This window comes from Lemur catta, chromosome 19, assembly GCF_020740605.2.
Source record: "Lemur catta isolate mLemCat1 chromosome 19, mLemCat1.pri, whole genome shotgun sequence".
In the NCBI taxonomy this organism is placed as follows: domain Eukaryota; kingdom Metazoa; phylum Chordata; class Mammalia; order Primates; family Lemuridae; genus Lemur; species Lemur catta.
The window spans coordinates 32545634-32573562 of record NC_059146.1 but is presented as its reverse complement, the minus strand read 5'-3'; the positions used below and the strand labels follow the sequence as shown (position 1 = coordinate 32573562).

The 27929-nt window shown below is 46.4% G+C and overlaps 2 protein-coding genes and 1 long non-coding RNA gene across 5 annotated transcripts; 2 read left to right on the top strand and 1 right to left on the bottom strand.

Moving 5' to 3' along the window:
• Positions 1 to 13834: 13834 nt before the first annotated feature.
• On the top strand, positions 13835 to 18217 carry LOC123624506. The gene is made up of 3 exons (XR_006730141.1): positions 13835 to 13890; positions 16992 to 17167; positions 17738 to 18217. It is a non-coding gene; the product is annotated as an uncharacterized LOC123624506 (long non-coding RNA).
• Positions 18218 to 21044: 2827 nt separating this feature from the next.
• LOC123624504 (major allergen I polypeptide chain 2-like) lies at positions 21045 to 23623 on the bottom strand. Of its 2 annotated transcripts, none has more exons than XM_045532385.1 (3): positions 23472 to 23623; positions 22753 to 22934; positions 21045 to 21267 (listed from the first exon to the last, which is right to left on the bottom strand). In XM_045532385.1, the coding sequence occupies exons 1-3, from the start codon at positions 23530 to 23532 to the stop codon at positions 21166 to 21168; spliced, it is 345 nt and encodes a 114-aa protein (XP_045388341.1). In that variant the 5' UTR covers positions 23533 to 23623; the 3' UTR covers positions 21045 to 21165. The 2 variants fall into 2 exon arrangements, with proteins under 2 accessions (XP_045388341.1, XP_045388342.1); XM_045532386.1 differs by having other exon boundaries at positions 22753 to 22931.
• Positions 23624 to 25634: 2011 nt separating this feature from the next.
• Positions 25635 to 27423, top strand: LOC123624503 (major allergen I polypeptide chain 1-like). Of its 2 annotated transcripts, XM_045532384.1 has the most exons (3): positions 25635 to 25809; positions 26147 to 26334; positions 27300 to 27423. In XM_045532384.1, exons 1-3 carry the CDS (start codon positions 25683 to 25685, stop codon positions 27327 to 27329), a joined length of 345 nt encoding a protein of 114 aa, XP_045388340.1. In that variant the 5' UTR covers positions 25635 to 25682; the 3' UTR covers positions 27330 to 27423. The 2 variants fall into 2 exon arrangements, with proteins under 2 accessions (XP_045388340.1, XP_045388339.1); XM_045532383.1 differs by lacking the exon at positions 27300 to 27423 and having other exon boundaries at positions 26147 to 26585.
• The last annotated feature ends 506 nt before the right edge of the window (positions 27424 to 27929 follow it).

The window sequence follows — 27929 nt, the reverse complement described above, 5'->3', positions numbered from 1 at the left end:
GGACTTGGGCATCTGTGCATTTGGCATCTGTGGGGGGTCTTAAAATAAGTCCCTCATGGATGCTGAGGGATGACTGTATATTATTTCTCCTACACACTCTTACCTCCTCTTTTATGTGACAATCCCAAATCCCCTCCTGTCATTGCCTCCATCTCAATGTTAGAATTTCTGTTCATAGATTTGAAAGCTATGAACACAATGATAACTGATTTGTCACCACTCACTTTCAATATATAATTGTGATTCAGGGACACAGTGAAAGGGATCAATTCAAAGTGCTGAAGAAATAAATAACTGCTAACTGAAATTTCTACACACAGCAGAAGTGTCTTTGAACAAAGAACATTAAAAAAACCATTTCAGGCCAAAAAGGAAAAATTTAATGCAAAATTAGCCTGCATAAAATGAAATTTTCAGTTAAGGAAATTCTATTCAAGGATGGTAGAAAGCGATCCCAGGTGAAAGATCTGTGATGACAGAAGTAATGTGGATCTGAGAGGTGTACCTGTGGATTAAAAAAATGCTCATTAGCTGTATAAAACATGACTGATATTCTGTTGTGAAGTTAAAAACATGGAATTATCATGTATAGCCTCAAGAACACATATATTGTTATGGAACAAATTCATTAATGTTGTAAGTCTCTTTTTTAGAAAAATTGACAATAAAATTGGATGTATTTACCATATACATGATGTTTTAAATATATATTGTGGAATGACTAAATCTCGCTAATTAACATATTCCTACCTCACATAGTTATTATTTTTATGGTGAGAACACTTTATAGCCACTCTTAGCATTTTTAAAGAATACAACATATTATTAACTACATTCACCATGTTGTACAATAGATTTCTTGAACTTACTCTTCCTAACTGAAATTTTGTATCCTTTGACCAACATTTCCCCAACCCCGCAAAACTCCCAGCCCATGGTAACCACCATTCTACTCGCAATGATTATGAGATCAACTTTGTTAGACTTCACATGAGTGAGATCATGTGGAATTTGTCTTTCTGTGCCTGGCTTATTTCACTTAACGTAATATCCTCCAGGTTCACCAATATTGTTGCAGATGACAGGATTTCATTCTTTTGTATGACTGACTACTATTCCACTGGGTATATATGCCACATTTTCTTTACCCAGTCATCCCTCAATCAACACTGTGATGGTTTCCGTATCTTGGCTATTGTGAATGCTGCTGCAATGAACACAGGAGTGCAGGTATCTCTACTAGGGGTTGATTTCATTTCTTTTGGGTATATGTCCAGAAGAGGGATTGCTGGGTCACATGGTGGTTGTAGTTCTATATTTTGGGGGAACCTCCATACTGTTTTCCATAATTGCTGTACTAATTTACATTCCTACCAACAGTATGCAAGCGTTCCCTTTTCTCTGTATCCTCCCAGCACTTTTTATCTTTTCTCTTTTTGATAATGGCCATTCTAACAGGTATGAGGTGGTTATCTCATTGTGGTTTTAATTTGCATTTCCCTGATTATTAGTAATGTTGAATATGTTTTCATATACTTGTTGGCCATTTGTATGTCTTCTTTTGAGAAATATCTATTCATGTCTTTTGCCAATTTTTTAATCAGATTATTTGTTTTCTTGATACTGAGTTGAATTCCTTATATATTTTGGATATTAACCCCCTTATCAGATGTATAGTTGGAAAATATTTTCTCCCAATCTAAAGGTTGTCTCTTCACTATATTGTTTCCTTTGTGGTATAGAATTTTTTAGTTCGATGTAATCCCATTTGTCTATTTTTGCTTTTGTTGCCTGTACTTTGGGGAGTCATTGCTCAGACCAATGTCATGGAGCTTTTCCTCTTTGTTTTCTTCTAGTAGCTTCACAGTTTTAGGTCTTAGTTAAGTCTTTAATCCATTTTGAGTTGATTTTTGTGTATGGTATGAAATAAGGGTCTAATTACATTATTTTGCATGTGGACATCCAGGTTTCCCAACACATTTACTGAAGAGACTATTCCTTTCCCATTGTGCATTCTTGGTGCCTTTGTTAAAGATCAGTTGACTCTAAAGGCGTGGATTTATTTGTGAGCTCTCTATTTTGTTCCATTGGTTTTTGTGTCTGTTTTTATGCCAGTACCATCCTGTTTTTGTTACAATAGATTTGAAGTCAGGTAGTGTGATGCCTCCAGCTTTGTTATTTTTGCTCAGGATTGCGTTGGCTATTTGGGGTCTTCTGTGGCTCCATATGAATTTTAGGATGCTTTTTTTTTTTTCTATTTCTGTGAAGAATGTCATTGTATTTTGATAGGGATTGTGTTGCATCTGTAGAGTGATTTGGGTACTATAGACATTTTAACAATATTAATTCCTTCAATCCATGAACACGGGATAGCTTTCCATTCATGTCTTTTTCAGTTTCTTTCACCAGTGTTTTAGAGTTCTCAGTGTAGAAATCTTTCACTACCTTAGTTAAATTTATTCTGAAGTATTTTATTATTTTGTAGCTATTGTAAATGGGACTGTTTTCTTGATTTCTTTTTCAGGTAATTCACTGTTAGTATATGGAAATGCTATGGATTTTTGTATATTGATTTTGGATCCTATAACTTTATTGGCTTCCTGTATTAGTTTTAACAGGTTTTTTAAATGGCATCTTTGGGGTTTTCTATATGTAAGATCATGTTATCTGCAAATAGGGAAAATAAAGGACCCTCACTGAGAACCAAGGTATGATCTGGGGGAGAGAGGGCCTCCAACTGCTGTGATGCAGGATTCAGACACAGGGAAAGCCATGGCTAGAGGATAGAAAAATCACCTGAGGGAGGATAGGGTTAATCTTTTGAATGAATTCTCATATGGCAAGTACCATTATTCCTCTGGCTGAATGATGTGCCACAGAAGTTATATTCAAAAGGTCTTTCCACAGTATGAGTTCTCCGGAGCCGACTGAAGTGTGCGCACATGGGAAAGACCCCCCCAGGTTTCTCTCCACTATGAATCCTTCAATGGCTAGTGGGGGGTGAGCTAAGGCTTACAACTGCACATTCACCGCACTCATGGGGCTTCTCCCCAGTGTGACACCTGCTTTGAATTAAGGACAGCTAGTCACAAAAGGCTTTCCCTCCTTCTTTACACTCAAAAGACTTTCCTCCAATGTCCTATGGTGCAAGACAAAAGCAGAGTGGTGGGTGAAACTCTACATTCACTGCCTTTATAGGGCTTTTTCCCAGCACTAATTCTCATGTGTCAATTAAGGAAGAGCTGTCACAGAAGGATTTTCTGCTTTGCACTCCAGTGTCTTTTCCCCAACTGGATAAAATGAGAATGGTCTCTAAAGGTATTTCCACATTTACTGCACTTATAGACCTTCTCACTAGTGTGAACATGCTGGTTCTCTGTGACATGTGACCTGCAGTTGAAGGCTTCCACGGATTAGATACACTACTTTGGCTTCTCCCCAATATGGGTGCTGTAGTGTTGAGTGAAGTTTGCCCTCTTGATAACGTTTTTACATATTCATTATCTTCACAGGGCTTCACTCCAGTGTGAATCCACTGATGTTGAAGAGGAAAGTAATCATATTTTCAAATGAATTTGGTCATATACTGAGACATCAACAGCTGTAGGTGTAGTGAAGGTTTAGAATAAGGTGTGTCTGAGACAGCTGATGCTGGAGACAGAGTTGGCCAGAAGCACACAGCAGATTTGCAGAGATCAATTAGGAGTCTGTTAGCATCAATCAGGCAAGAGATGATGACAGTGTGGACTAGGGTGTTAGTGGTGGAGCTGATTGAGCTGATGGAGGTAATAGATTCAGGAGAAGTGTATGATGTAAAATGAACAGAACTTGGGAATGGCTAGATGTTGGGTTTGATGGTGATTGGCTGGGTTGAGAGGTTGAGCTGTTGTATGAGGCTGTTTCTTGCCTTCCCAACTTCCTGGAGGGCAGGGCCACTCACTACAACTGGGGAGGTGGGAGGAGTGGGCAAGATCATGAATTCCTCCTTAGGCATGATGAATCAGAAGTGCCTTTGAGACATTCACATTGAGATGTGGGACTGAGGAAAAGGGTAAAGTCTTGGAACAAACTCCAAGGAGCTGAGGAGGGGTTGGCCAGAAACATGCAGCTGGCTGTGCAGCCCAAGAGATTACCAGAACAGGAGACCATCAATCCACAGTGGTGCCAACTAACACAGTGATGGCTCCCATGTGCCTTCAGTAGCCCAGGAGGCCAACAGACACCCCAGAGTTTTACAGACAAAAGGGGCAGGGAGACATGGAGAAATGGCTGCTTTTGAGTGTCTGACAAACAGAACAATGCATGTATACACAGACGATAGATGGATGAAGAACGTGGGAAATGGTGGGATGCAGCGTATAGGTGGTGATAGAAATTGGTAGAAGAAGAAAGACTCTTATCTGCAAGAGTCAACCTAAGTGTCCATCAACAGATGGATGGATAAAGACAATGTGGTTTATATACATGATGAAAGAAGGAAATTCTGTCATTTAAAACAATAGCATGGATGAACTTTGCTAAGCAAAGTAAGCCAAGCGCAGAAAGACAAATACTGCATGATTTCACATGTGGAATCTACAATAATCCAGTGAGATAAAACTATTATTACCATCATTTCGTTAATGTAGGCTTTATTTTTACCAGCACTTTCTAAATGTTTCTGAATGTAGGCTAAGCGTAGCCAACTGAGTATGTTCACCAAACCTATCTGCTCCTCTCCTTGGGCACCGGCTAAACCATTTTCTAGCCCTGAGAATGCAGGTGTGGCCAGTGCTCACTTTTTGTTAAGAGAGTGGCAACAGGAATGCATGTGTGTAAGTGGGTACGACTCCTTCCTTTTCTCTCTCATTTTCTCTCCGCCAGACAGATAATGCTAAGGAAGCTTTAACTTAAGCCATATGTTGACAATAGAATTTTTCTTATTTCCTGAATAACTGTGTGGTACACAGCTCCCACTGACCTGCATGGATCTTGGCGTGAATGAGGAAAGGAAAAACACAAAAACAAATATTCTTCCTATACTGAGATGCTGGTATGATGAAGTTTCTGTGTTACGGTAGTTAACATTAACTTGAGCTCAAAGACACGGAGCCTAGAGCCTGATTTTTACCTAATACAACCTATTCCTCCCCCAATAGCTGGGAAGAGTATAAGAGGTTAAAGAAGATAGGTCCAAGGGCTATGTGGGTCCCAAACCCCTGGGGAGATCACAACAAGAGGCTTCCCTCTTCCTAACAGGAGGTTCCCTAGTAGTCTGCACCGTGCAGGGACCCCCACCTGCTGAGCTCCTGGCCACTCACCTAGACAGGATCTTTAGGAGAATTTTCTCTTCACCACACAACGTTCTTGATCATATTTCAGCACATACATCAGTTCTGGCATAGAAAGAGGATTCCCTATCATGGAGAAACAGGATAGCAATATTTAGGTAAAGATAAGAATTAACTTCTATATTCAGTATAATATTCAAGAGCAAGAATGAGATCTCACAACGAGGTTTCTACCATCCATGCAAAGAACATAATGACTTCTAACCTGAAAACCAAGAGCACAAACACCATTCTTGGGCCAAGAGTCTACAGAGGGTAGTGATAGCTGTCTGTGTGAGATCCATCCGCCTTGATCTCCATCCTAAAGAACCCAACACTGTTCAGGAGCAAACCTTTCCCTCTTTACACACAATCATGGGACCCTGGGAAGGTGACATTTCATTCCAGAAGCTACCTTCTAAGCAACCTAAGTCAGTGGGTCCCAACCTCCCTGGACATCAGAACCATCTGGGGCTGCCAAGTTTTGACTGTGGACCAAATGGAACAAAATCTCTGATGAGGCCTGTACACGAATAGCTTTAAAAGCTCTCCAAGTGCTTAGGGAGAACTGAAAAGTACTGGCCTAAATGGACTGACACTTTCTGACCTGTTTTTGTTTGATCTGGAAAAATTGGGGAGTTCTGCTATTCTGGAGCTATGATTTGTGAGGGTGCAAAGTGAGATAAAGGGAGTCTGTATAAACCGGGGAACATCTGCATCAATGCTGTCAGGACAGAAATTAATCCTTGTGCTATGAATCTTACAAACAGGATGTCGAGAAAAAGGTCCCAGGCAAAAAGCAGTGCACACTGTGTGAATCCATTTATGGAATGTTCAAGAGGCCAATCCAGTCTATGGGGATGGAGGTCATTAAGCAGAGTGGTGCCTTTCGGGAGAACTGACTGGGAGGCAGCCGAGGGAGGCTGCTGGGGCTGAGAATGTTCCATAGCTTGATCTGAGTGGAAGTCGCAATGGGGTGGGGATACAGGTCAAATATGCATTGAGCTGGACACTTAGGACTGTACATTTTACTGAATATAAGGTATATTTCAAATAAACAAATACATTAAAACAATAACCCATGCTAAAAAATGTCATTGTTATCTCTGGGCAGCAGCTTCCCAGAGAGGAAAGAATTGAGTCCCATCAACAGCTTTGGGAAAAAATGCACACTTCACAAGGGATGCTGTGACGATTAAATTAGTGGAGCACAGAGTGTGCCTGGAACAGGGCCTGACATAGATCAGTGTTAAGGGGACATTTGCTGTGACCATTCATATAAACTGCTTTTCTGTTTACTTAAAATCAATTTCTTCAGAAAGAGACTCATGTATTGCTTATAAAAGGGAAAACTAGTTTCACTTTTCACAAATAAGTTACAACAATCAAAATACAACAGTGAAATCAAAATAATGCTATGAGTTCCAATAAGCGTATGTGGCCTGTCCTGTGCTGTGAGTTGGGGGCTGTTCCCTCGGAAAGGGAAATTAGCGTAAGTTAGGAGAGGCATCAAAGATTCATCCCCAAACCAAGACTTTCTCCAGCAACAGCCAGAAAGAAGGAAAAAGCAGCCTTCTCAGGGTATCCATTCAATGCCAGTTGACGACATGTCTGTGCATCACTAAAATCATCTCTACCGGCAAAGGACTGTGACTCAGGTCTTAGGTCACAAGGGATGACTGTGTAGGAATCAGGGAAAAAAGAACTATTTTCATGGAGATTGTGTAGTTTAGAAAAGTTGCTGGGTGGCTCATTTGACTTACGGACTTTTTGGAGAATGACCCATCATCCTATAGCCCCCGCTAAGTGGGTTGCAGGGACACCTAACCCAACAAAACTTAACCATTCAGTTACCCTCTGGTGAGAACTGGGAATAAAGACCTGAGACTACCACCAGCCTGTGCTAGGTATTGGAGTTAGAGTGTGGGCTTGGTTTAATTCTTGGCTTAGTTCTTGATTTCGATTCCTGTATTTGGCCCCTCATGGCACCCAGCTGGACACAGGGAGAGCGGGAAAGAGGGGAGACAGAAACACAGCAGGAATCATGGGTAGAAGGGAGGGTGGGTTCCAGAGGCCTTCTCTATCAGCCACGCCTGGAGGGAGAGGATAAAATGAAGGAGGCTCTCCCCACATGGAAGAGAGTTGAACCTTACCCTGTGACATAAGGAACCCACAGGTCTCCATTATCACATCCCCATACAGGGTTTGTTGGGCCACGTCCAGTTGTCCCCACTCCTCCCAGGTGAAGGTCATGGCCAAGGACTCGAGGTTCATCAACACCTGGAAAGTCAAACAGAGAGAGTCACATTGGCCTTGGTGCTGCTGGATGAGATCAGAGCATGTTGCTTGATCATTGTAAAGGTGCAGAGATACCCAAGGCCTGAATCACTGTAAGCTGAGCTCTGTTTTGTGCTCACTGTAGAGGCAGATGCTGCTTTTGGACCTAGTGCAATTGCACCAAAGAGGAAAGTCTTCAATGGGAAAGCCACTGGAGAATGACACAAAGTTAGGACAAACCCATGGGCACTGCCAGGTGCTCTGATAAATCAGAGAATGGGGAAATAATGATAAAAATTTCAACAATAAGAGCAGAGCAGCTGATCCTCACTGGTCTGCACTATGCTGGGGGCTTCACAGGTTGTGGTTAAGTGTCTGAAAGTCCCAGCTATGGATCCAAATTCCCAGGTTTCAGACCAGCCTCTACAAACCAAGATTTCCCAGGTGCATGACCTTGGGAAAGTCATTTCATTTCTTTGAGCCTCAATTTCCCCCCTGATACAATATAGTTCCCCCTTCACCAGGTTGTTGTGAGAATTAAAACGTTTCAAAAGCACACACTGCAGTGGCTGGCTTATGTAAGGACTCATGTGTGTATGTGTGTGTGCACGTGCACACACGTTTTGGAGTTTGGAAGTTTCTCTTTTTCTGTAATTAATCGACTTTACTTTTTAGAAGAGTTTCAGATTCACATAAAAATCCAGCAGATAGTACAGGGTTCCCGTATTACCACTCTCCCAGACGTATAGTCTCACCCATTATTAACATCTTACATTGGTAAGGTATGTTCTTAACAACTAAGGAGCCAATGTTGGTACATTATTATTAATCAAACTCCATAGTTTATTCATATTTCCTCAGTATTTATGTAACACCATTTTTCTATTTCAAGATCCCATCCAGAATACCACACTGAAGTAGTCATGTCACCATAGGCTCCTCTTAGCTGTGATAGTTTCTCAGACATTGCTTATTTTAAAACATGTTATTATACATATTTAAGGTATACAACATGATATTTTGATATATATACACACACACACACACAATGAAATGCTATCTTTCCTTCTGTTATTTTTCTTTTGCCTACTATAGTCAAGCAAATTAATGTATCCATCATCTCACAGTTACCCCTTTTTTATGTGTGTGGCAAGAACATCTAAAATTTATCCTTTTCGCAAAAATCCCAAATACAATATAATATTATTAACCATTGTCCTCATATTGTACATTAATCCTCTAGATTTCTTCATTCTACCTATCTGCTACTTTGTATTCTTTGACCTATTTTCCTCCACTTCCTTCTTTACTGAATTCAGTGTAGACTGGTGCAGCCATTATGGAAAGCAGTATGGAGGCTTCTAAGGAAATAAAAATAGAACTACCATATGACCCAGCAATCCCTCTTCTGGTTGTCTACCTAAAGGTGATGAAATCACCACTTTTACATCTGCACTTCCATATTTGTTCCAACATTATTCACAATAGCTAAGACATGGAAACAATGGAAAACGTGCCTGTTGACAGACAAATGGATAAAGAAACTGTGGTATATATATACAATGGAATATTTTTCAGTCTTTAAAAAGGAGATCCTGCCATTTGCCATAACATGGATGAAACCAGAGGACATTATGCTAAGTGAAATAAGCCAGACACAGAAAGAAAAATATTGCATGATATTTCACCTAAATGTGAAATCTAAAAAAGACAAATCAAATATACAGAGATAGAGAATAAGAACAGTGCTTACCAGGAGTGGGGGTGGGAGAGGAAAGCGGGAGATTTAGACTTTGCTTGTTTTTGAAGGCCTACAAAGTGGCATTGTAGGACAAAAATGGAACCATTTGAGAAAATAAATAAATGTGTACATGTGTGTGTGTATGCGTATATATATGTGTGTAATATTGCATTATAACTCAGAGTATAAAACTATAATAAGTACATACTGATTTAAATAAATGTTCAAATAAGCTGATAAGTGGGAAGAAGAGAAAAATATCCTGTGCACAATTCCAAATAAATTCGGTAGATACTCTACCCTAAAGGAGTATGACTGCCTACTCCTTAAGTGGGCTATATGTAGGGCTCTTTCAGTTGGTTTCTGTGCCCTGTGACATGCCCTCGTCATTATTTTCCTTATTTTTTCAGTGCTTCCTTGCATTACATTCCTTTCTTCATTCCTTTCTTGCATTACAAGATGCTCCAGGCCCATGTTATGTATTTCCTGCCCCAGTTGTAGAATCAGCCACTTCTCCAAGAAGGCCTGGTTCGTTTTGTTAGAGAATTGTATTAGAACAAAGATTTGGGCACTAGGCATGCTCATTGCTACTGCGATGTAATTTCTTTTAAGCCTTCTCAGTGACACAGCAAATAAATACAATGTGTATATACCAACTCATGTATGTATTAGGTTGGTGCTAAAGCAAATGCTGTTTCGGACCATGAAATATAAATCATTATAACTAGGTTCAAGCACATCTTTATTAATCAAAATAGGAACCATTACATTCAACACATTTTTGCCAACAAGAAATAAGTTTGCTTATTCCTGTAGCGTAAAAATCCGTGCTTTAGGATTCGACGAACTCTTGGAAAGCATTTTCTACATCCTGCTTGGTTGTAGAAGCGTTTTCCTTGCACAAAGTTGTCTAGATGTTTGAAGAAGAGCTGGTTGGCGAGAGGTCAGGTGAATATGGCAGATGAAGCAAAACTTCGTAGCCCAATTCGTTCAACTTTTGAAGTGTTGGTTGTGTGATGTGTGGTCAGGCATTGTCATGGAGAAGAATTGGGCCCTTTCTGTTGACCAATGCCAGCTGCAGGTGTTGCAGTTTTCAGTGCATCGCATCGATTTGCTGAGCAGACTTCTCAGATGTGATGGTTTCGCCAGGATTCAGAAACCTGTAGTGGATCAGCCCAGCAGCAGACCACCAAACGGTGACCATGACCTTTTTTTGGTGCAAGTTTGGCTTTGGGAAGTGCTTTGGAGCTTCCTCTTGGTCCAGCCACTGAGCTGGTTGTCACTGGTTGTCGTAGAAAATCCACTTTTCCTCGCAAATCACAATCTGATCAAGAAATGGTGCGTTGTTGCATACCGGAAGAGAAGATGACACTTCAAAACGATTTTTTTGATTTTCGGTCAGCTCATGAGGCACCCACTTATTGAGCTTTTTCACTTTTCTAATTTGCTTCGAATGCCAAACAACTGTAGAAAGGTCGACACTAAGTTCTTTGGCAACTTCTTGCATAGTTTTAAGAGGCTCAGCAGGCCAGGAGCGGTGGCTCACGCCTGTAATCCTAGCAGTCTGGGAGGCCGAGGCGGGTGGATCGCTCAAGGTCAGGAGTTCAAGACCACCCTGAGCAAGAGCGAGACCCCATCTCTACTAAAAATAGAAAGAAATGATCTAGACAGCTAAATATATATATATATATATATAAATTAGCCAAGCATGGTGGCACATGCCTGTAGTCCCAGCTACTTGGGAGGCTGAGGCAGAGGATTGCTTCAGCCCAGAAGTTTGAGGTTGCTGTGAGCTAGGCTGACGCCATGGCACTCTAGCTCGGGCAACAGAGCGAGACTCTGTCTCCAAAAAAAAAAAAAAAAGAGGATTAGCTTTGATGATTGCTCTCAATTGGTTGTCAACTTGTGATGGCCGGCCACTGCGCTTCCCATCTTCAAGGCTCTCGTTTCCTTTGCAGAACTTGAACCACCACTGCACTGTATGTTCATTAGCAGCTCCTGGGCAGCTGTTGTGCAGTAATGGGTTTCCTGATGGTCACAGCATGGGGGAAGCTTCACCATCCATTGACTTAATAGTTCGCTTCCAGCATACATGCATATGCATACTACTATCAGAATTGTTAACCTGTACCCTCAGGGGAACGACTCTGTCAGTAAGAGTACAGCATGTACATGTAGTTCATTTTGCCTTTGGTCTTACAGACTCCACTTATTTCCAAAGTTACTTAGGTCAGCACCTTTTCCCCCACTCCCTCTGTGAAGTTGTCTTATACATTTATAATACAGTTAGATTGTCTTATCACAGTCTACATTATTTTCTGGGATCCCTCAACCTCCTAATTATTACTTTAATTTGCATACATTAAGGCTCATTCTATGTTGTAGAGTTCATAGGTTTTGATAAATGCATGGCAGTATTGTAGGGAATAGTTTTGTAGCCATAAAAATCCCTTGTGTTTTATCCCTCCAATCTCTCCCCAAACTCCTGGCAACTACTGATCTTCTTATTCCTTATCTATAGTTTTGTCTTTTCCAGAATGTCACATAACTGGAAACATATGGTACATAGTCTTTTCAGATTAGCTTCTTTCAGTTAGCAATATCTATGTAAGAATCCTCTGTGTCTTTTGGTACCTTGATAGCTTTATTTATTTTTTATTTTTTTTTAGATAGAGTCTCATTCTGTCACCCAGGCTATAGTGCAGTGATATCATCATAGCTCACTGTGACCTCAAATTCCTGGGCTCAAGCAATCCTCCTGCCTCAGCCTCCTGAGTAGCTGGGACTATAAGCATGCACCACCATGCCCAGCTAATTTTTCTATTTTTTGTAGAGATAGGGTCTTGCTTTCTAACATTCATGGAACTCGTAAGTCCTTTCTCCAGTGTGGACTCTTTGGTGTTGAAAAAACAAGGGTTTATATTTCATGGCTTTCACATGTTTGTTGTCCTCATAAATCCCTTCTCCAGTGTGGACTCCCTGGTGTGAACAAGTGTGTGTTTGCAGTTGAAAGCTTTCCTGCATTTGCTGCACTTCTAATGATTTTTCCACTGCGACTGGCTGCCCCACACTCAGTGGTGCTATGTGGCTTCTCCTGTAAGTGGCATGGTGCTGGAGAAGGCCTGAACTGACCAGGAAATACTTTCCAATCTCCCCACAGGTAGTGGACTTCCCTGTCACATGGAATCTTAGCCCTTCACAAACAAGGTCCTATCTATATCCCTTCTGAAGGCTTTCTCTCTACTGAAAGAATCATTTCCCATGTGCCCCACAAGTATATGGTTTCTGCCTGGGTGTGCTCCTTATCCTTAGAAAGAGTCAAAATGTCTTTCAGGACCAAGACACACATCTCACAGGCGTGGGCTTTCTGAGGAAAGGCATCTGCCTTCGGGGTGCTGACCTGTGACATCTCTTCTACAGAAAAGTGCTGCTTAAAAGGTGCTTCCACATCTTCTGCTCCACGCCAAAAACCTGAAAGCAGAGAAATGCCAGTGAATTGCATGTTCACTTTGGTGAGAAGGGGGACACCAGCACCAATGTGCGTCTGCACACCGACGAATGGGTCTATGTGAACTCACAGGACCGTTTTCAAGAGGACAGAGTTTGGGTCAGGTTGAGGAAGCAGCTGCTGTGCAGTAACGGGTTTTCTGATGGTCACAGCAAGGGAGAAGCTTCACCAGGAAAAGGACACAAGGATGGGGTGCAGCCCAAAGAGGAGAGGAAGGGTCTATAACTCACTTGTCTGCCAGTGGTTTTCAGCACCCATCTTGTATGCTGATGACATGTGAGTGCTGTGAGAGTGTGTCCAGGCCCAAGAAAATCCAGTTTCTACAGAACAGCTCACGCTCAAAGACTAAAGGACATGGGCACACCTCCCAACAGAGTATGTATGGACCGATGTTTGAGAACACTGCGAGAGGGAACTGTGGACAGGAATGGATAAGATGTGGAATCCAGAGAGCTGAGGATGGGCCCTGAGCCAACAGTCAGGTTAGAAATGGCAAGTTGGCAAAGTGTCAAAAATGACAAAAGAAAGGTCAAAATGAGGTGTGGGCACTGGCAACGGCACCAAAACGGTAGTGTGGACAGGACAGGTTCATGGTATGGCTTGAACACAGCCCTGACGTCATGCCCTCTCACATGCCACTTAATAGGGCCAGGGCCCCTCTGAGCCTATTTTGTGTAGCTGGACTCATGTCCACCCCGAGAAGCACCCATGGCTCTTCCCCCCACCTCACAAGTACGCCCAGTACCTGGATGATGTAAGAACTAAGGGAGAGACTGAAGGAGTGAGTGGCCGGCACCGTCCCAGAGCAACTCAGAGCAACATACTATACGTAAGAAAACCAAATATTACAAAAAGGACCTCAGAGGAGGACGTAACTAGTGACCATGTCAGTGACTACAATTCCTGGCACAGGCAGACATGAGCCTGTGTCAGCTAGAGGAAGGGAGCAGAACCTGGGCAAAGAGGTCACCTGGCCAGGAGGAGGGAGAAGTGGGATCCCAAAGGCTGACTGTACGACTCCTGATCCCTTTCCCCGTAAGGCTCTGGAGCAGCAGGTATTGGGGCTGTTTGAGAAGAGGATAGGGCAGTACAACAGCTCAGCCCTCCCAACCAGTGATCCTACTCGGGAAACTGGGGAAGGAAGAAGTGTCCCTTGTCCTAATGTGAACAGGATGAATTCCTCCCTGGGGAGAAGAGGAAAGGCAGAGCCTAGTCTAAGGCATTAGGGTGGCTGTGAGGGTCTTACCTATGGAGGCAGAAAGTGCAAAGTTCTCCAGCATCACATTGTAGTACAGGCACTTCTGAGCTTCATCAAGGAGATCCCATTCCTCCTCGGAGAAGTACACAGCCACATCCTTAAAGGTCACAGTGCCCTACCATGATAAGGACAGATGAAACCACAGTCTCTCTCCAGAGAACCCCCAATCCATCTTTCTGTATATCTATCCCACACTCACACTCCTCTCAAGCTCCACAACTCAGAGGAAATATCAGATCCTGGTGCCATTTGTGCCTGCTGCCTCCTTATGACCCCATTAATCCCCATGTCCAGTGCTCAGTAACAACAAGCAGGTGGGCAGATGGATGTCATTTAAGTTCTGGGCCAGCCAGGCAGGGCCCCACCCAGTCTGGCCAGGAAATTACCAGGAAATCCCCTAGATGGTACCTCCCAAACACAATGAAACTCGGGGTCACCCTTCATCCTTAAGTCCCCAATACCAGGGCCCTGAGGACATCGGTTCATGCTTCCTCTCCATAGGCACATCATTCTGTAGACTGTACTTTTTCATATCTCTGGATCTCACAGATATGGGGGATCTCCCTGGCCTCCCCACGTGCCACTCCCCCCCACATGACATCAAGAGTGAGTGGCAAATTCAAACAGGATCCTGCACTTCCCCAGACCGCCAGTGGCTGCCGCTGCCAGGAGCAGCCCTATATCCCATGAAAACCTTACTTCCTGGCTGTTTCTGGAATCAAACTCAGCCATCCAGAATGACATGCAGACTTCAGATACCCCTCCCAATCCCACCTGCCCAGTGACTGTACCAGACAACCATGTTTGCCCCTGAGCTAATCCATCCTGGTGTGTTCACAGAGCTATGAATAAGAATCAGCCCTGGCCTCAATGTCATTTCCCCCTAGTTATTTCCATGTCCCTATATCAATATGAATGTCTGTTCTTCCCTTAGAAGCCTTGGCCCCTGCCAGACCATCTTTTCCCCACACCTGCCCTTCATGCTCAGTTCTCTCCCTCCAATGTGCTTGTGATATGTGATCCTCACCGCCCCCAACCAGGTGCCCAAGCAAGAGGTCCAGTCCCCAGCTCCACCCTCCCTTTCTTGGCTGGCTAAAAGCATTACCATCGTGACTGGAAGATTCCTTCTTCTAAATGTGACCCACAGCACCACTTCAGACCATAAACTGCCCACCACCTCCTGGATGTCTCTACCCTGAACCACTCCCTAAAGTTCCAGACCTCTGTGTCCAGCTGTTCACTTGACACCTTCACTCAGTGTTCTCTGAAATATCTCACTCTTCACATGACCAGAACAAAACTCCCACATGCCCACTGAACACTGTTTCTACTGCTAACCTCCCCTTCCTTTCTTCTAAAACCTTGGGGTAATCCCTGACTCCTGACTTTCTCTCTCACCCTCAACATTAGAAAATCCAGCAGTCAGCACTACTTAAAAACAGATCCAGAATGCAGCCTCTTTTCCCATTTCCATATGCCACCAACACTTACCTGGACTATTGTGGTAGCCTCATCCCTCGTTTTCCTGCCTCCTCCCTCATTCCCAAAGTCTGTTCTCCAGTCTGCAGCCAGAGGGAGCCCATTAAGACCTGGGTCACATCCTCTCTTTGTTCCCATGCCATTGCTCCCATCATCTCCAGAAAAACACTCAACACTCAACTTCTCAGACTGCCATTCCAGGTCTGACTCCTACTCTTCTGCTCACCAGAAAGAAAGGAGACCTGTGGTTCTCTGATCACTCCCAGCTCAGCCTCAGCTTCAAGCATTTGGACATGGTGGTACCTGTCCCTGGGATATAACCTTCCATACCTCATTCCACTAGGTGCTAAACGTAAGAACTATTCCATATAACCCCCCTGGCCCAGGATACTGGGCTTAGGGTTTCTAAGAGTCCCTAGGCCCAAAGGCTAAGAGAGTGGCAGGCTGGGTCCTAAAGTACCACAATCCCAAAGACATGTGGGTGGCGGACTGGGATCAGTGAGGGCCCACTCACCATTATAAAGTTCATCAACATTTCTGTGGCCATAGGAACCTGTGGGAAGAAGTAGGCCATGAGAAGCAGGCAAGCCTTGAAGGGTTCCGTGGGCTCAGGCCTCCATTGCACCTCTGCCCAGCCCTGGAACCAGGTAACTTTGGGCTGACTGTATAACCTTTGTATTTCAATCCTTAGTAATGTTTCTTACCTGTTCTGTGACTTTAGACAAGTATTTCAGTCTCCCTGTACCTCCTAGTCCTCCTCACTCCTCTTCTAATCTTCTTCCTCCAAGCAGATTTTGGGAAATTTTAAAACCCTTAACTCAGACTGTGTCCCTCCTCTGTTCACAACCCTCCATGGCTACAAGTACCATCAGAATGAGGGTATACCTCCTTGGTTGCCATTCCAGGTGTGACTTCTTTCACACTCTGGTGTAGACACAATACAGACCCCAGGTTTCCTGAATGCTCCCAGCTCAGTCGTCCCTCCAAGCCTTTGCACGTGCTAATCCCTCTGCCTGTTACACCTTTTCATGCCTCCTCATACTGGCTTTCAAATATGGGGACATCACCCGCGAGTCCCCTCCCCCCCCAGGCTGGACACTAGAGCACAGGCTGCAGTGACCTGAATACGGCTTCCTAATTTAAGGCTTTAAGATTACAAAATAGGGTCGAGGCGGGTCAGGGCCCAAGGGACACAACACCAACTTGTGCTGAGTCCAGCAGTGAAGCCACCCGGGTCTGAGCCTGTGGGCAGATGGTGCCAGCAACTGCCGGCAGGGGCAGCAGCATCACCGCCTCCACCCCGGCCTTGACACGTGGTGATCATGGGTGGTCCCACCGCCAAATCTCAGAGCTTCAGACTCACCTCCATGCAGTGAAGACAATGCTTCCTCTAAATCCCTCTGCCTCCTGTTACCTCAGACCTGACTCGGCCCTCCGGAGTTTCTGATCTGCTGAATCAGCCCCACAGCCGGCAAAATGACCGCCGACGAAGCCAGACCAGAAGTCCCGTCCCACCTCGTGCCAAACTCGGAATCCGCCACTCTCCTATGCTTTCATTGGATGAGCATGCTGCCACTCGGCACAGAACATTCTGGGTAAGGGGCGAAACCGCCACTTTTCTGTGCTTTCATTGGACGAGGGGCTGCTACTCAGTGCAGAGCATTCTGGGTAAGGGGAATTTAGTTCTCGCGGCTCCCTGCAAGCTGAGGGTTGCTCCGCGCATGCCTCCATCTTGCGGAGGAGGCGTCCTCAGCCTCTGAAGAAAAGGAAGGAGCCAGATTTCTGGACAGTGTTGTCAGCAGTCACCAACGTGTTGAGACGTTATTTCACACTCCCTCAAAGTCGACCTGCTCCCAGGGGCTAAAGTTTCGCTAAACTTATTTCCGTTGCTCCCAGGACCACAAACCCAAGTAGAATTACCATTACACAGTGTTACACCCAAAGTGCGTCTCCTCATAACTGGGAACTAGTTAACTTATTTCCCTTCAAATGACTGTAGCGTGAAAAGTTAGAGTCAGTTTCGTGAATTTCAGTCTGTTCGATCAGGGACGAGAAAAAAAAGCCCATAGACGGGGCCGTGATGGGAAAGACAGAAGAGAGGCGTTGGGCTGCTCCGAAGCAAGCGGACGACAGTGGCGCTAACATTTTTGTGCTTTTCTCTCGAGTCTCGGAGCGGGATCCACCGCTCGCCAGTCTCCCGGGTGAGAATCTGTTGGAGAAGCGGGAGTCGGGATTGCCTCCGCTAGCCCAGGTGAGTTCTTCGGGAGGCCCTGGCTACGGCTGGTAAAGGTGGGGTTGGCCTTAGGCCCGCGAGGGTGCGCGGCCCGTGAGGGAGAAGCAGAGCCCAGACCTGTGGAGCGAAAGGTCAAGACGTAGACCCTGGAGCAGAAAGCCCTGGATGCAACTTCCTGAGCGAGCGAGCGAGCGAGCGGTCGGGACGAGCCTTCTGGGCAGGGAGCGGGGGCTTAAGCCTGGCATGGGTCAGCACCGGATCTCTGTAGTGTTGTCGGCGGTTGTACGGTGGCGCGGGCATAGGTGTCCTCAGTTCTACCCGGGTCACCCTGCCCTTCATCTGAGCTGCATGAACCACCGGGGGCATGTGTAGTTGTGGGGGAAGTTGTATTCCTTCTCACCACCACCCCCAGCTGGACCTGTTAGCGTAGACATACATGAGCTGAGGAAGTACAGACTGGGTGAGTAAACAAACAATCCTGAGTAAGAAAACACACTGCAAGATTAGGGTAGCTGTGAGTGTCACAGAATGTTAGCAAGAAAACAAATGAGATGCTGAGCAAGAGAACGTACCTAACCATAACAAGATAAGGGTAGCCAACTGTCACAAGAAACATAGCTGAAACAACAAAGGGCACGTTATCCATTACAGTTTGCCCCCCTCCCCTTTCCCCCAGAGGGCTTTGTACACACAATACATCTGGGCCTAACCATGATAAGGTGAAAAACTGACCCCACCGGACAGCAGGAAGGAGATGACATCCTAATCGGTCAAGAAAAAAAAGGAAGAGTCAACTTCATGATGGAGGAGAGGCCAGGCAAGAGAAAAGGGGATGGCACAGAGACTCCAATGCTAATGTCCGCTGGGACGTGTGCCTGCTCCTACCTTTCTGGAGTGTACTATTGCTCACTGATCTTTCTTGGCAGTCTGCCTCCAAGTATGGAGCTGTACTTGCTTAATAACATTTGCTGCTTCAAAACTGTCTCTTGCTTTCATTCTTCAATTGCCAGAAAACAAGAACCAAGGAATTCAACATCCGGTAACAGACCCACCCTTCCCCTCTTTCTTCCTAGGGGTCCGCTCTGAGTTGTGACCTCAGATCAGACATGGGCATTGCTGACTTGAAGAACAGCCATCCACTGAGGAAAGGAATTAATGTTTTCCTCAGTCCTTGTGGGGCATGCAGAAGAGGCACTACCCATCTGCTCTTCCTAGACTCTCGCCCTTCTGATCCAGGTCCAGCCAGAGATGGTGTCAGGCTGGTTTGTGGCCCCAGGTACTCCAGGACATGCATTTATGTAGTCAAGTAGGGTGGGAAAGCATCCCAAAGCCATGGTAAATTTCACCCAACATGAAATACTATTAGAAAACTGACAATCAACAAGTACTGTGATAAACCCTTATGAGGTCAAACAATGGGATCCCCATAGTGCCTGGGGGATTCAATCTGCAACTGGTTGGATGAGCCTGTGGCCAGGGGGCTCTTTTCTACCCGTAGTTCCTCTCTCTCCATGGGACCACAGCCTCCACCCCTTTGGAGTTGCAACAGGGATGTTAGGGCACCATGTTATTCCTAAGGTATTGTCTTTCTGGGTCTCCATTGAATGCCCAGGTTGTTCAGGATGGTCTCTCCCCTCTGGCTGGTCAGGATTCTAATGACTCCTGCCCAGGGGACCTCTGCAACCTCCATTCGGCCTTAGTCCCCTAGCAGCTGTTCTCAGAGAACACAGCTGAAATACAGAAATATTGTCCAGAACCCACTCAGTTTTCCACTAAACATCCAGGAGACTCCATACAGATTTCTAGGGCTTCTTCTTTATGCATATCCTATTTTCTGGGAGGCTCCCACACAGTCCCAATTGCCTCAGCAGCCCTAAGCTCTGATCTCTGTTGCCTCCATCCTAAGCTCTCTGGGCTCCACTTCCCTGAGCAGTTTTGGCAAGTGTCAGGGAGCCTGGGAGGGAGGTTGGAGGCTGGACCACAGATGCTGTGCTTTCCTCCGGCAGAAGCTTGCTTTGTCTGTTTTCAAAGCAGGAGTTGAAGTCCCCACTATTACAGTGCTCCTGTTTATCATTTTTTTTAGATCAAGTAGGATTTGCTTTATGAATCTGAGTGCACCTGTGTTAGGTGTGTAAATATTTAGAATTGTTATGCCTTCTTGTTTCCTTTACCATTAAATAATGACCATCTTTGTCTTTCATTATTTTTGTTGATATGAAGACTATGTTATCTGATATGAGAACTGCTATACCAGCTTTCTTTGGGTTTCCATTTGGATGGAATATTGTTTTCCATCTCTTGACCTTGAATCTGAATGAATCCTGTGGGTGAGATCTGTTTCCTGGAGACAGCAGATAATTGGCTTGTATTTTTTTATCTGTTCATCCAGCCTGTGTATCTTGAGTGGGGAGTTCAAGCCATTCACATTTATTGAAAGAATTGATAGGTGAGGTGCATTTCCGTTCATCCTGTTGAGTAGGACTTTGTTGCTTTGTTTTATCTCTTGAGCCCTTGTGGTATCTGGCCTTTGACCTTTAGCTTTTGGATGATTTTACACTGGTGGGTGTCCATTGTGCTGATTTGTATATAATGCAGTTCTGAATGCTTCCTGCAGGGCAGGTCTCGTTTTGACAAACTCCCTCAGTGTTCACTTGTCTGAGAAGGTCTTTATTTCCCCCTCATATATGAAACTTAGTTTTGCAGGATACAGAATTCTAGGCTGGCCATATTCTGTTTGAGAAGACTGAGAATGGGGCTCCATTCCTTTCCAGCCTGCAGTTGAGAAGTCTTCAGTTAGTCTAATGACACAGTGAGACTCTGTCTCAAAAAAAAAAAGAGAAAAGAAAATGGCAAATGCCACCAGGAGACAGAGAGGATTTGGGATGAGCCCATCCAGGTCATCTCCTGCGTCACTCAACAAGTTCCAAAGTGACATTTAAGGGGCTATAGACCCTGCAACTGTAAGAAAGCCCAGAGACAGAGATATGCTGCCAGTGGCTGCTGAGACCAGACTGGTGAAGCTGGGGTGACATATATGTTATTTAACTGAATCCTCATTTTACAGATGAGGAAACAGCCTCGGAAAGATAAACTGGCTTGCCCGTCAGTGGCAGGGCCTATCCCAGTTCTGCCTAACTGTAGTCCCCATGCTCTCAGTGGCTACGTGTCACATCTCCTCACCACCTCCCCAAGTCTCCTGCTCCTCACACAACACACAGACACCAGGCACAGGTTGCTGAGCTGCAAGTGTTTTATTAGAGTCAGCCTAACAAAGAATCAGGTGGGGACAGGTGTCTGGATTCCAGCTTCAGGTGAGAGGGAGAACAGAACAGGATGAGGGAGCTCAGATCAGGCAAAGATTCATCTCCCCAAAGGGTTCAGCTTGGAAAGTCTTTGTTTGACATCATTCTTCACCATGTTCAGTGCAGAGCTGATGCATTCTTTGCTTAAGGTGATGGAGCTCTGGGAGAGTAAGACAAAGAGGGACAGAGGTGGCTGTGGGCAGGTCCTGGACCCTCAGCAGGGCTACCCAAACCCACACATCATCCTACTCCTCCCCTCCACAAAGATGAAAAGTTCTCAGTGATTTTGCTCCATCCCCAGCAGGAACCTCTGGCCCACAGGCCCACCCTGGAGAGGGGGCTGCAGTCAGACCAGGATGAGGATGGCTCCCTAATGCCCACACACAAGTCTCAGGAGGGAGTCTGAACAACCACCCCAGCCAGGGAGGGAAGGAGATGAAAAGGTTCTGGAGGGAATGGAGGGGGCTGAGCCCGAGAGAGGGGCAAGGTGGCTCCGTCTGGGTTTATGTGAAGCACCTGAGACCCATCTGGCAGATGTACTGCATGTATAGAATGTGTATGCATATGTTGTAAACAGTCCCATGTGTCCTGTGTGCATATGTTAGTATAAGAAATTCTGCTGCTTGAAAAACCTCATTTTGCAGAATCAAACCATCAAAACAAGAACATTTTAGGAAAAATAGGGTAAGAGACAGACTATTCAAAATCTCTATAACTGTGTAACAAAGACAATAACAACAGCAACAAAAAGTTCATCAGGGACTAGGCCTGGTGGCTTTTGCTAATAATGCTAGCATTTTGGGAGGCTGAGGTGGGAGAATCGCTTCAGCCCAGGAGTTTGAGGTTAGGTTGCAGTGATTTATGATGATGCCACTGTACTCTGGCTCCAGCAACAGAGCAAGACCTTGTCTAAAAAAAAAAAGAAAGAAAGAAAGAAAGAAAAAAAGAAAAACAAAAAACAGAAAAGAAGAGAAAAAATAGTCCATCAGCAAATATGTTGGATAATTCTGGTGAGCAGCTGCGTGTAACTAATGTAACTAGAAGCTGCCTCAGGGGCTTCAGGCATCAAAATCATAGGGATAAATTCTGGCTCGTGGACACCGAGACCACAGAGGGAAGCAGGACTCCATCTGAGCCAGTGGAGGAGCCGTCAAGGTGGGCAGCAGAGGAAGTGAAACTAGCCGATAGGCAGAAGCCTTACAAGGCCAGGGTGTTTCTTCCCAGAGAAGGAGTCCAAGGGCAGGTGCTCATTTTTAAAATTCGTAAGTTAGAGCTGACAGGGCTCCTACCTGTGCAGGAGCTGAGCTAAGGACTCTTTCTTTGCTGCCAAATGTTAAAATTCTGCTCCTAGGGAAAAAAAAATCAGAGGAGTCGCACTCTGTTGCACTGATATCATTCCTCTATTTACCAGTTGTGTGTAAGCTAGTTGGTGTTACAGGAAGAGGTGAGGCAGCAGGGACAGGGTGGATGTGCAGGTGGCATGTGTTTGCATATATATGTCCGGTAGGGTGGAGCAGAGGTTTGGGTGCTTGATTGTTTGTAGATTTTGTCTGTCTTGTATCAGATGAGCGCATGGTCTGTTAGTATGCGGCACATTATAACGTGCTGCCTGTGGAGTGGAGGGAAGGCGCAAAGAGGAAGTTACCAGGGCTTTCAGGTCCAGCAACTTGGCTTTGACTCCCCTCTCATTGTAGCAAGCCTGGAGTTTTTCAAAGCCTGCCTTTTCTGGTTTGGTAGCATTGACAAGATCAAGGGAGATGTCCAATAGTTGCTTGTTTCCAAGGGCCAGCAAAGAAAAGATTCCATAAAAAGCAGGGCAAGCTTCTGCTGAAAACACAAACAGGAGAACACCTCATTAAAGGAGCTGCCAGGGTCGCAGGGGCTGAGGTTCATGTTTCCCTACCACTCGAAGGTCACTCACGTCTCCAGTGTCTCCTGGCTGACCTCCCACAGAGACCTGCCCTCCCCAGGACTGCTGACACCCCAGACAGAGAGCACACTCTCTGTGCGGCACTCCCAGAAGGAGGGAGCCGTGTGAGGGGCCAGGACTAACAAGCCCTCTGTCCCTGACTACTGCCCCAGGCATACCAGCCTGCATGCTTCTGGCCTTCAGATATGCACCACTACCTCCCCTCAGTCTCCCCTACTGGGTGCACGTCACCTGCATGCCTCCCTCTCCCCATCTCTTTCTCCATTCAAAGACTGAGACCTGCAGGGTCTTCTGCAAGACCCCTGAACAGTAACCTCTCAGATGGCCCCTAAGTCTGTTCGTAGAAGCTGCTCAGAGATCACCATGGGAAGGCGGAGGGAGACAGAGTAGGACAAGGTCAGAAAGGCCATCTGTTCCCTCCTTCCCACTCTCACCTGTCTTGAAGCCCAGCTCTCCAGTCACCAGCAAGGCCAGCACAAGCAGTGTCCCCTTCATAGTGTTGACTGCTGGAATGCTCTGCTCAGGGCAGGGTTTCTGCTGCTTTATAAACCACCGGCTTCCCGAGCCCAGCCCACACCCCTTCCAGGAGCTTCACATGCCTGTGGGCTGGGACCTGGAACATGTGGCTCCCTCAGGCCCCCGGGGTGGTAAGCATGGGAAGCCCTTCCCACTCTCAGAAGCAAAACCACTAGAGATGCTTATCCTGATGCTGTTGGCCTTTGGACAGAAGTGGTTGTTTCTTTGCCAAAAAGCAACTGGAGCTGACCTTTCTAAGGCCAACAAATACTCTGTTGTCCCAACCCCAAATGTCACCTCTGCTTCCTGGCCATATCCTTCTCCCACCTATCCTGGCTCCAAACAAAATATTCTTCCCAAACGGGCAGATGAAAGTCATAGACGAGGTCAAGGACGGTCGGTCGGAGTCACTGTAGGTAGCTAAAAGATCATGTAGAAAACTGACTTTTGCCTGAGCTAAAGACCTGGGGGTAAGAATGGGGATCTGGGCTTGACATGGGCCCCTTGAATATCTTAACTGCTGCAGTCTCTGGATCGGGCCCCAAGGACAGGTGGGCTCCATCTTTGGATTCTGAGTCACTCTCTGCCAGGGAAGTCTCAGGACTTGTGGCCACATGATTTTTCTCAGGGACTGGTATTGCTCCCATTTTGCCCACCAACGGGATCATGCCACCAGCTTCCCTTCGCCCCAAGGGAACTGATTCCTGGGCTCCTCGTTGACTCCCTGTGGCCCCAGCCTCAGCCCTCCTGGCTGTCTCACCCTTCTCCATCAGTAAACATGGCCCAAGAGGGGCTGGACTTGCATAGCCCACCCAGTGACATAAGCAAGCAATGGGGCACAGGACCCCAAAGTGTCCACAGCCCTACAGGCCACTGTGGGCCAGAGCTCCATAGACCAGAGTGCTGGGTCAACCAGAGGTGGCACTTTTTATACTTAGGCTCTCTCAAGAGTTCAGCTCACCCTTCTACTCTGAGCAAGCAGTTTGTTGGCACTGACAAGGTGTGATTGTCCATGAGCACTGTGGCAGGAGGAAGCCTGAGAAACCTCCCGATGGTCAAATCTGGAACAATTTGAGCAACAAAGTAAATAACATAGTATTGGATTATAACCCAGAGTATGAAATGATATACAGTTGGTCCTCTGTGTCTGTGGGGTCCACAGCTGGGAATTCAACCAACTGTGGGTTGAACATATTTGGGGGATAAAAATTGCACAAAGTTCCAAAAAGCAAAACTTGAATTTGTTGTGTGCCAAGTGCTATGTTGAATTCACGTGAATGAAGGGGAGGAGGTGCATGGGTTATGTGCAAATGTTGCGTGTATATGTAAGGGACTTGTGCATCTGCAGATTTCGTTATCTGTGAGGGGTGCTGGAACACTCCCCCGTGGATACCAAGGGATGCTGTATGTGCGTCCAAACTGATATCAACACATGATTGAATAAACAAATGGGGAAGAAAAGGCAAATACTCCTTGCAGCACAATACCAAATGGTGTATGTAGATGTACCTGCTCCAGGAGGTGGAGCTTATTGCCCTCCCCCGCTAGAGAGTGGGCAAGACATTTCCAAAGAAAAGAGTAGGGAAAGGGGAGAACAGTAAAGAAACCTGGATCAGACAACGTTAATCAAGTGATCAAGTGATAAGTGGTAACCAGTGATCAGACGTTGATATCACGCATGCCCTGACACAATGTGACAAGAAGGGCACTTCATTTCTGTGGTGTCTTCCCCAAAATCCTATCCCCCGTCTAAATTGTGTGAAAAACACCAGACAAACTCAGCTTGCTGGACTTTCTACAACACGTGGCCAGTCCTCTTCAAGATCGCTGAGGCCACAGCAAACGAGGCAAGGCTAAGAAACTGTCGTAGACTGGAAGACGTGGTGTACAACTGGCAGCTGGAGCTCAGTGCTTGGTGCCTCTCTGCCAAGAGCAGTTACCACATGTGAATCCTGTTTGGCTCAGGGTTCTAATTGGAGATTAAAAATCTTGTATCCTCCCTTTGGACCTGTGGCTCCAGCAAACCTTATTCTGTCACTGAGAACTCAAAGAAAATGTTGACCTGATTTGGGAATGTTCTGTCCCTTTCCTTAGTCAAGTTTTCCTTTGGTTCTTCCCTTTGCCTTCGCATGTCACCTGAGCCTTGCAAAAAGTCGCCAGAAGGGGAAGAGAGAATGGGCCAGTGCCCTTTGTCAACTCTGGACTTATCTTCTGCCAAGATAAACTTCTCCCTCCACAGCCCCAGGCAGTTTCAAGGTGGGGCCTGGAGGTGCCCCCTGGAAAAGAAACCCTCAGACACAGCCCCGGCCCTGCCCCACTGTGGGACCCAGAACGTATAAAAGGGCCCCGGGTGGGTAGGGAGCACCGGGCACCTGCACCATGAAGCTGGCCGCTGTGCTCGCGCTGCTCTGCGCTGCCTCGCTGCTGATTTTGAGCGCAAGTGGGTGCCTGGGCCATGGGTGCCTGGGGATGTGGGTTCCCTGGGGCTTCCGGCACCTTCCCAGGGCCCTTCTGAGCACGCTGGGAGGGAAGGGGGTGGCTGGGTTCTGATGACTGTCTTCCCAGCGTGGGTCAGCCTGTGTTTGTGTTTTAGATTGTGACATATGCCCGGCTGTGGAGAAGGATGTCAACCTCTTCCTGACAGGAACCACTGAAGAATATGTTGATTATGTGGCAAGATACCAACCAGACCCTTTTGTATTGCAAAATGGTGAAGAACTAAAGAAATGTGTGGATAGCAAATTGTCGGAAGAGGACAAGCAGAACGTGCTTACTGGGCTGGTGAGTCTGGCTGTGTGTCTGCACCCCTGTGCTGCCTGGAGCTCCTTCTCCTCCCCACCACGACCCTCCCCGGGAGGGAAGAGAGCCGGGTGAAGGAGGAGACAGGATGGGGCAGATGCAGCAGTGCGGGGAAGGGCCAGGAAGGGAGACTCAACCCAGCCCTTGAGCTCCCAGGCTGGCACAGGCCGTCTGGCTCTGCGGAGCCCCCAGGAGCCTACAGGGTCTCCCGTCTCCACGGCACTACCTGACTCTGACTCAGCCCCTTGACTCTGGCCTCCCCACCTCCAGCCTCTCCAGCACGTGAGCCCAGATCTTCAAACCATTAGCACTGGGTCTTTCCCTTCTTCCAACATCGGTTTCTTTATCCTAACCCCTGAAGTCCCCTACTCCATCCCCTCCACCAAACCTCGATTTTTCCTTATTCCCTGGATCCCAAGGGGCCATCCTGTGGCTCACATGCCAAGGGAGGAGGCATCTCTAAAAGCCCCTGCCTGCCCTCTCCAGGCCTGGGGCACCCCAAGTGGAGAATCAGAGTGAATCCTGTCTCTGCTGCCCCAAGAGCTGGTGGGAACAAGTCGCTGCTTCAGCTGCAAGTGTCTGAGGGCCAGAAGTAGGAAGTGAACTGGGGTCAGCTCATTCTTGGAGGCTCCAAGGTGCCCAGAGTCCCCAGGTCCTCCCCGGCAGCCTCTTCCCCTCTGCCCCAGACTGCGCCCCCAGCCTGGGGCTGCCCCTCCTCTTCTTTTTGTTCTATTGGAAGGAGCTTTACCAGACTTCTCAGGGACCCCTTGGGATACTCTCATGCTGCAGGAGAGTGGGAGGAGCCCCCCTTTACCTGCTCAGGTCCAAAAGTCACACTCCAAACAAGGCTTCAGGCCCCTTCCCAGGAAGGGTCCAATGAGTGTTCAGTGCAATTTAATGTCTCTCTGACACCTGGGTCCTCGCCAAGTTCCCTGATCTCTTTGCAGGATAAAATATACTCAAGCCAGTTGTGTTAAGGGGACCCTCCTTGCCAGAAGACCCACGGAAGCCATCTGCCTGATCACTAAGTAGTCTCAGCAACCTGCCTCATCCAGGTGTCTAACTAGAGGATTCCAGCAATAAAAACCTTGCAATTCATGAAATAGTGTTTACTCCTTGGACTGGAGGTTGGGCTTTCCTAGGGGACAGGGGGCACAGTGGGGACCACTGGGGTGACATCTGACTGCAGCTGGATTTGAGTGCTGTCAGATGTTGTTCCTCCACTGAATTCAATTCGTGGCGGGGGTCTGGGGCATGACAATCACAACAGCCAGAATGTCCGATCATTTCCATGGCCAGGAGCCACAGGTCACACACATAATCTAGCAAATTTTAGCCTCCCAGCAACCTTGAAGGACGGGAGTAATCATTCTAGTCTCCCAGGTGGGGAAACTGAGGCTCAGCAAGGTTACGGTGTCTGCTGAAGGCCGCACAGCCTCTGGGCAGCAGAATCTGCTTGCCCTGCCCCCTGCTGGGGAGACAAGTCGGCTAACCCACTGTGTGGCTGAGCACGTGTTACCAGTCCTGCTCTGGGCCTCTGACTCCCACCTGTGAAATGGAAATAATACTTCCCATCG

Bases quoted from the DNA above. Each gene is read 5' to 3' on its own strand.
- LOC123624503 (XM_045532383.1), top strand. From the start codon at position 25,683: ATGTCACCTGAGCCTTGCAAAAAGTCGCCAGAAGGGGAAGAGAGAATG. The intron at 25,810-26,146 runs GTGGGGCCTGGA...TTTGTGTTTTAG, and splicing joins CAGCCCCAGGCAGTTTCAAG to ATTGTGACATATGCCCGGCT.
- LOC123624504 (XM_045532385.1), bottom strand. From the start codon at position 23,532: ATGAAGGGGACACTGCTTGTGCTGGCCTTGCTGGTGACTGGAGAGCTG. The intron at 22,935-23,471 runs GTGAGAGTGGGA...TTGTGTTTTCAG, and splicing joins AGAGCTGGGCTTCAAGACAG to CAGAAGCTTGCCCTGCTTTT. The intron at 21,268-22,752 runs GTAACTTCCTCT...TTACTCTCCCAG, and splicing joins TGCTGGACCTGAAAGCCCTG to AGCTCCATCACCTTAAGCAA.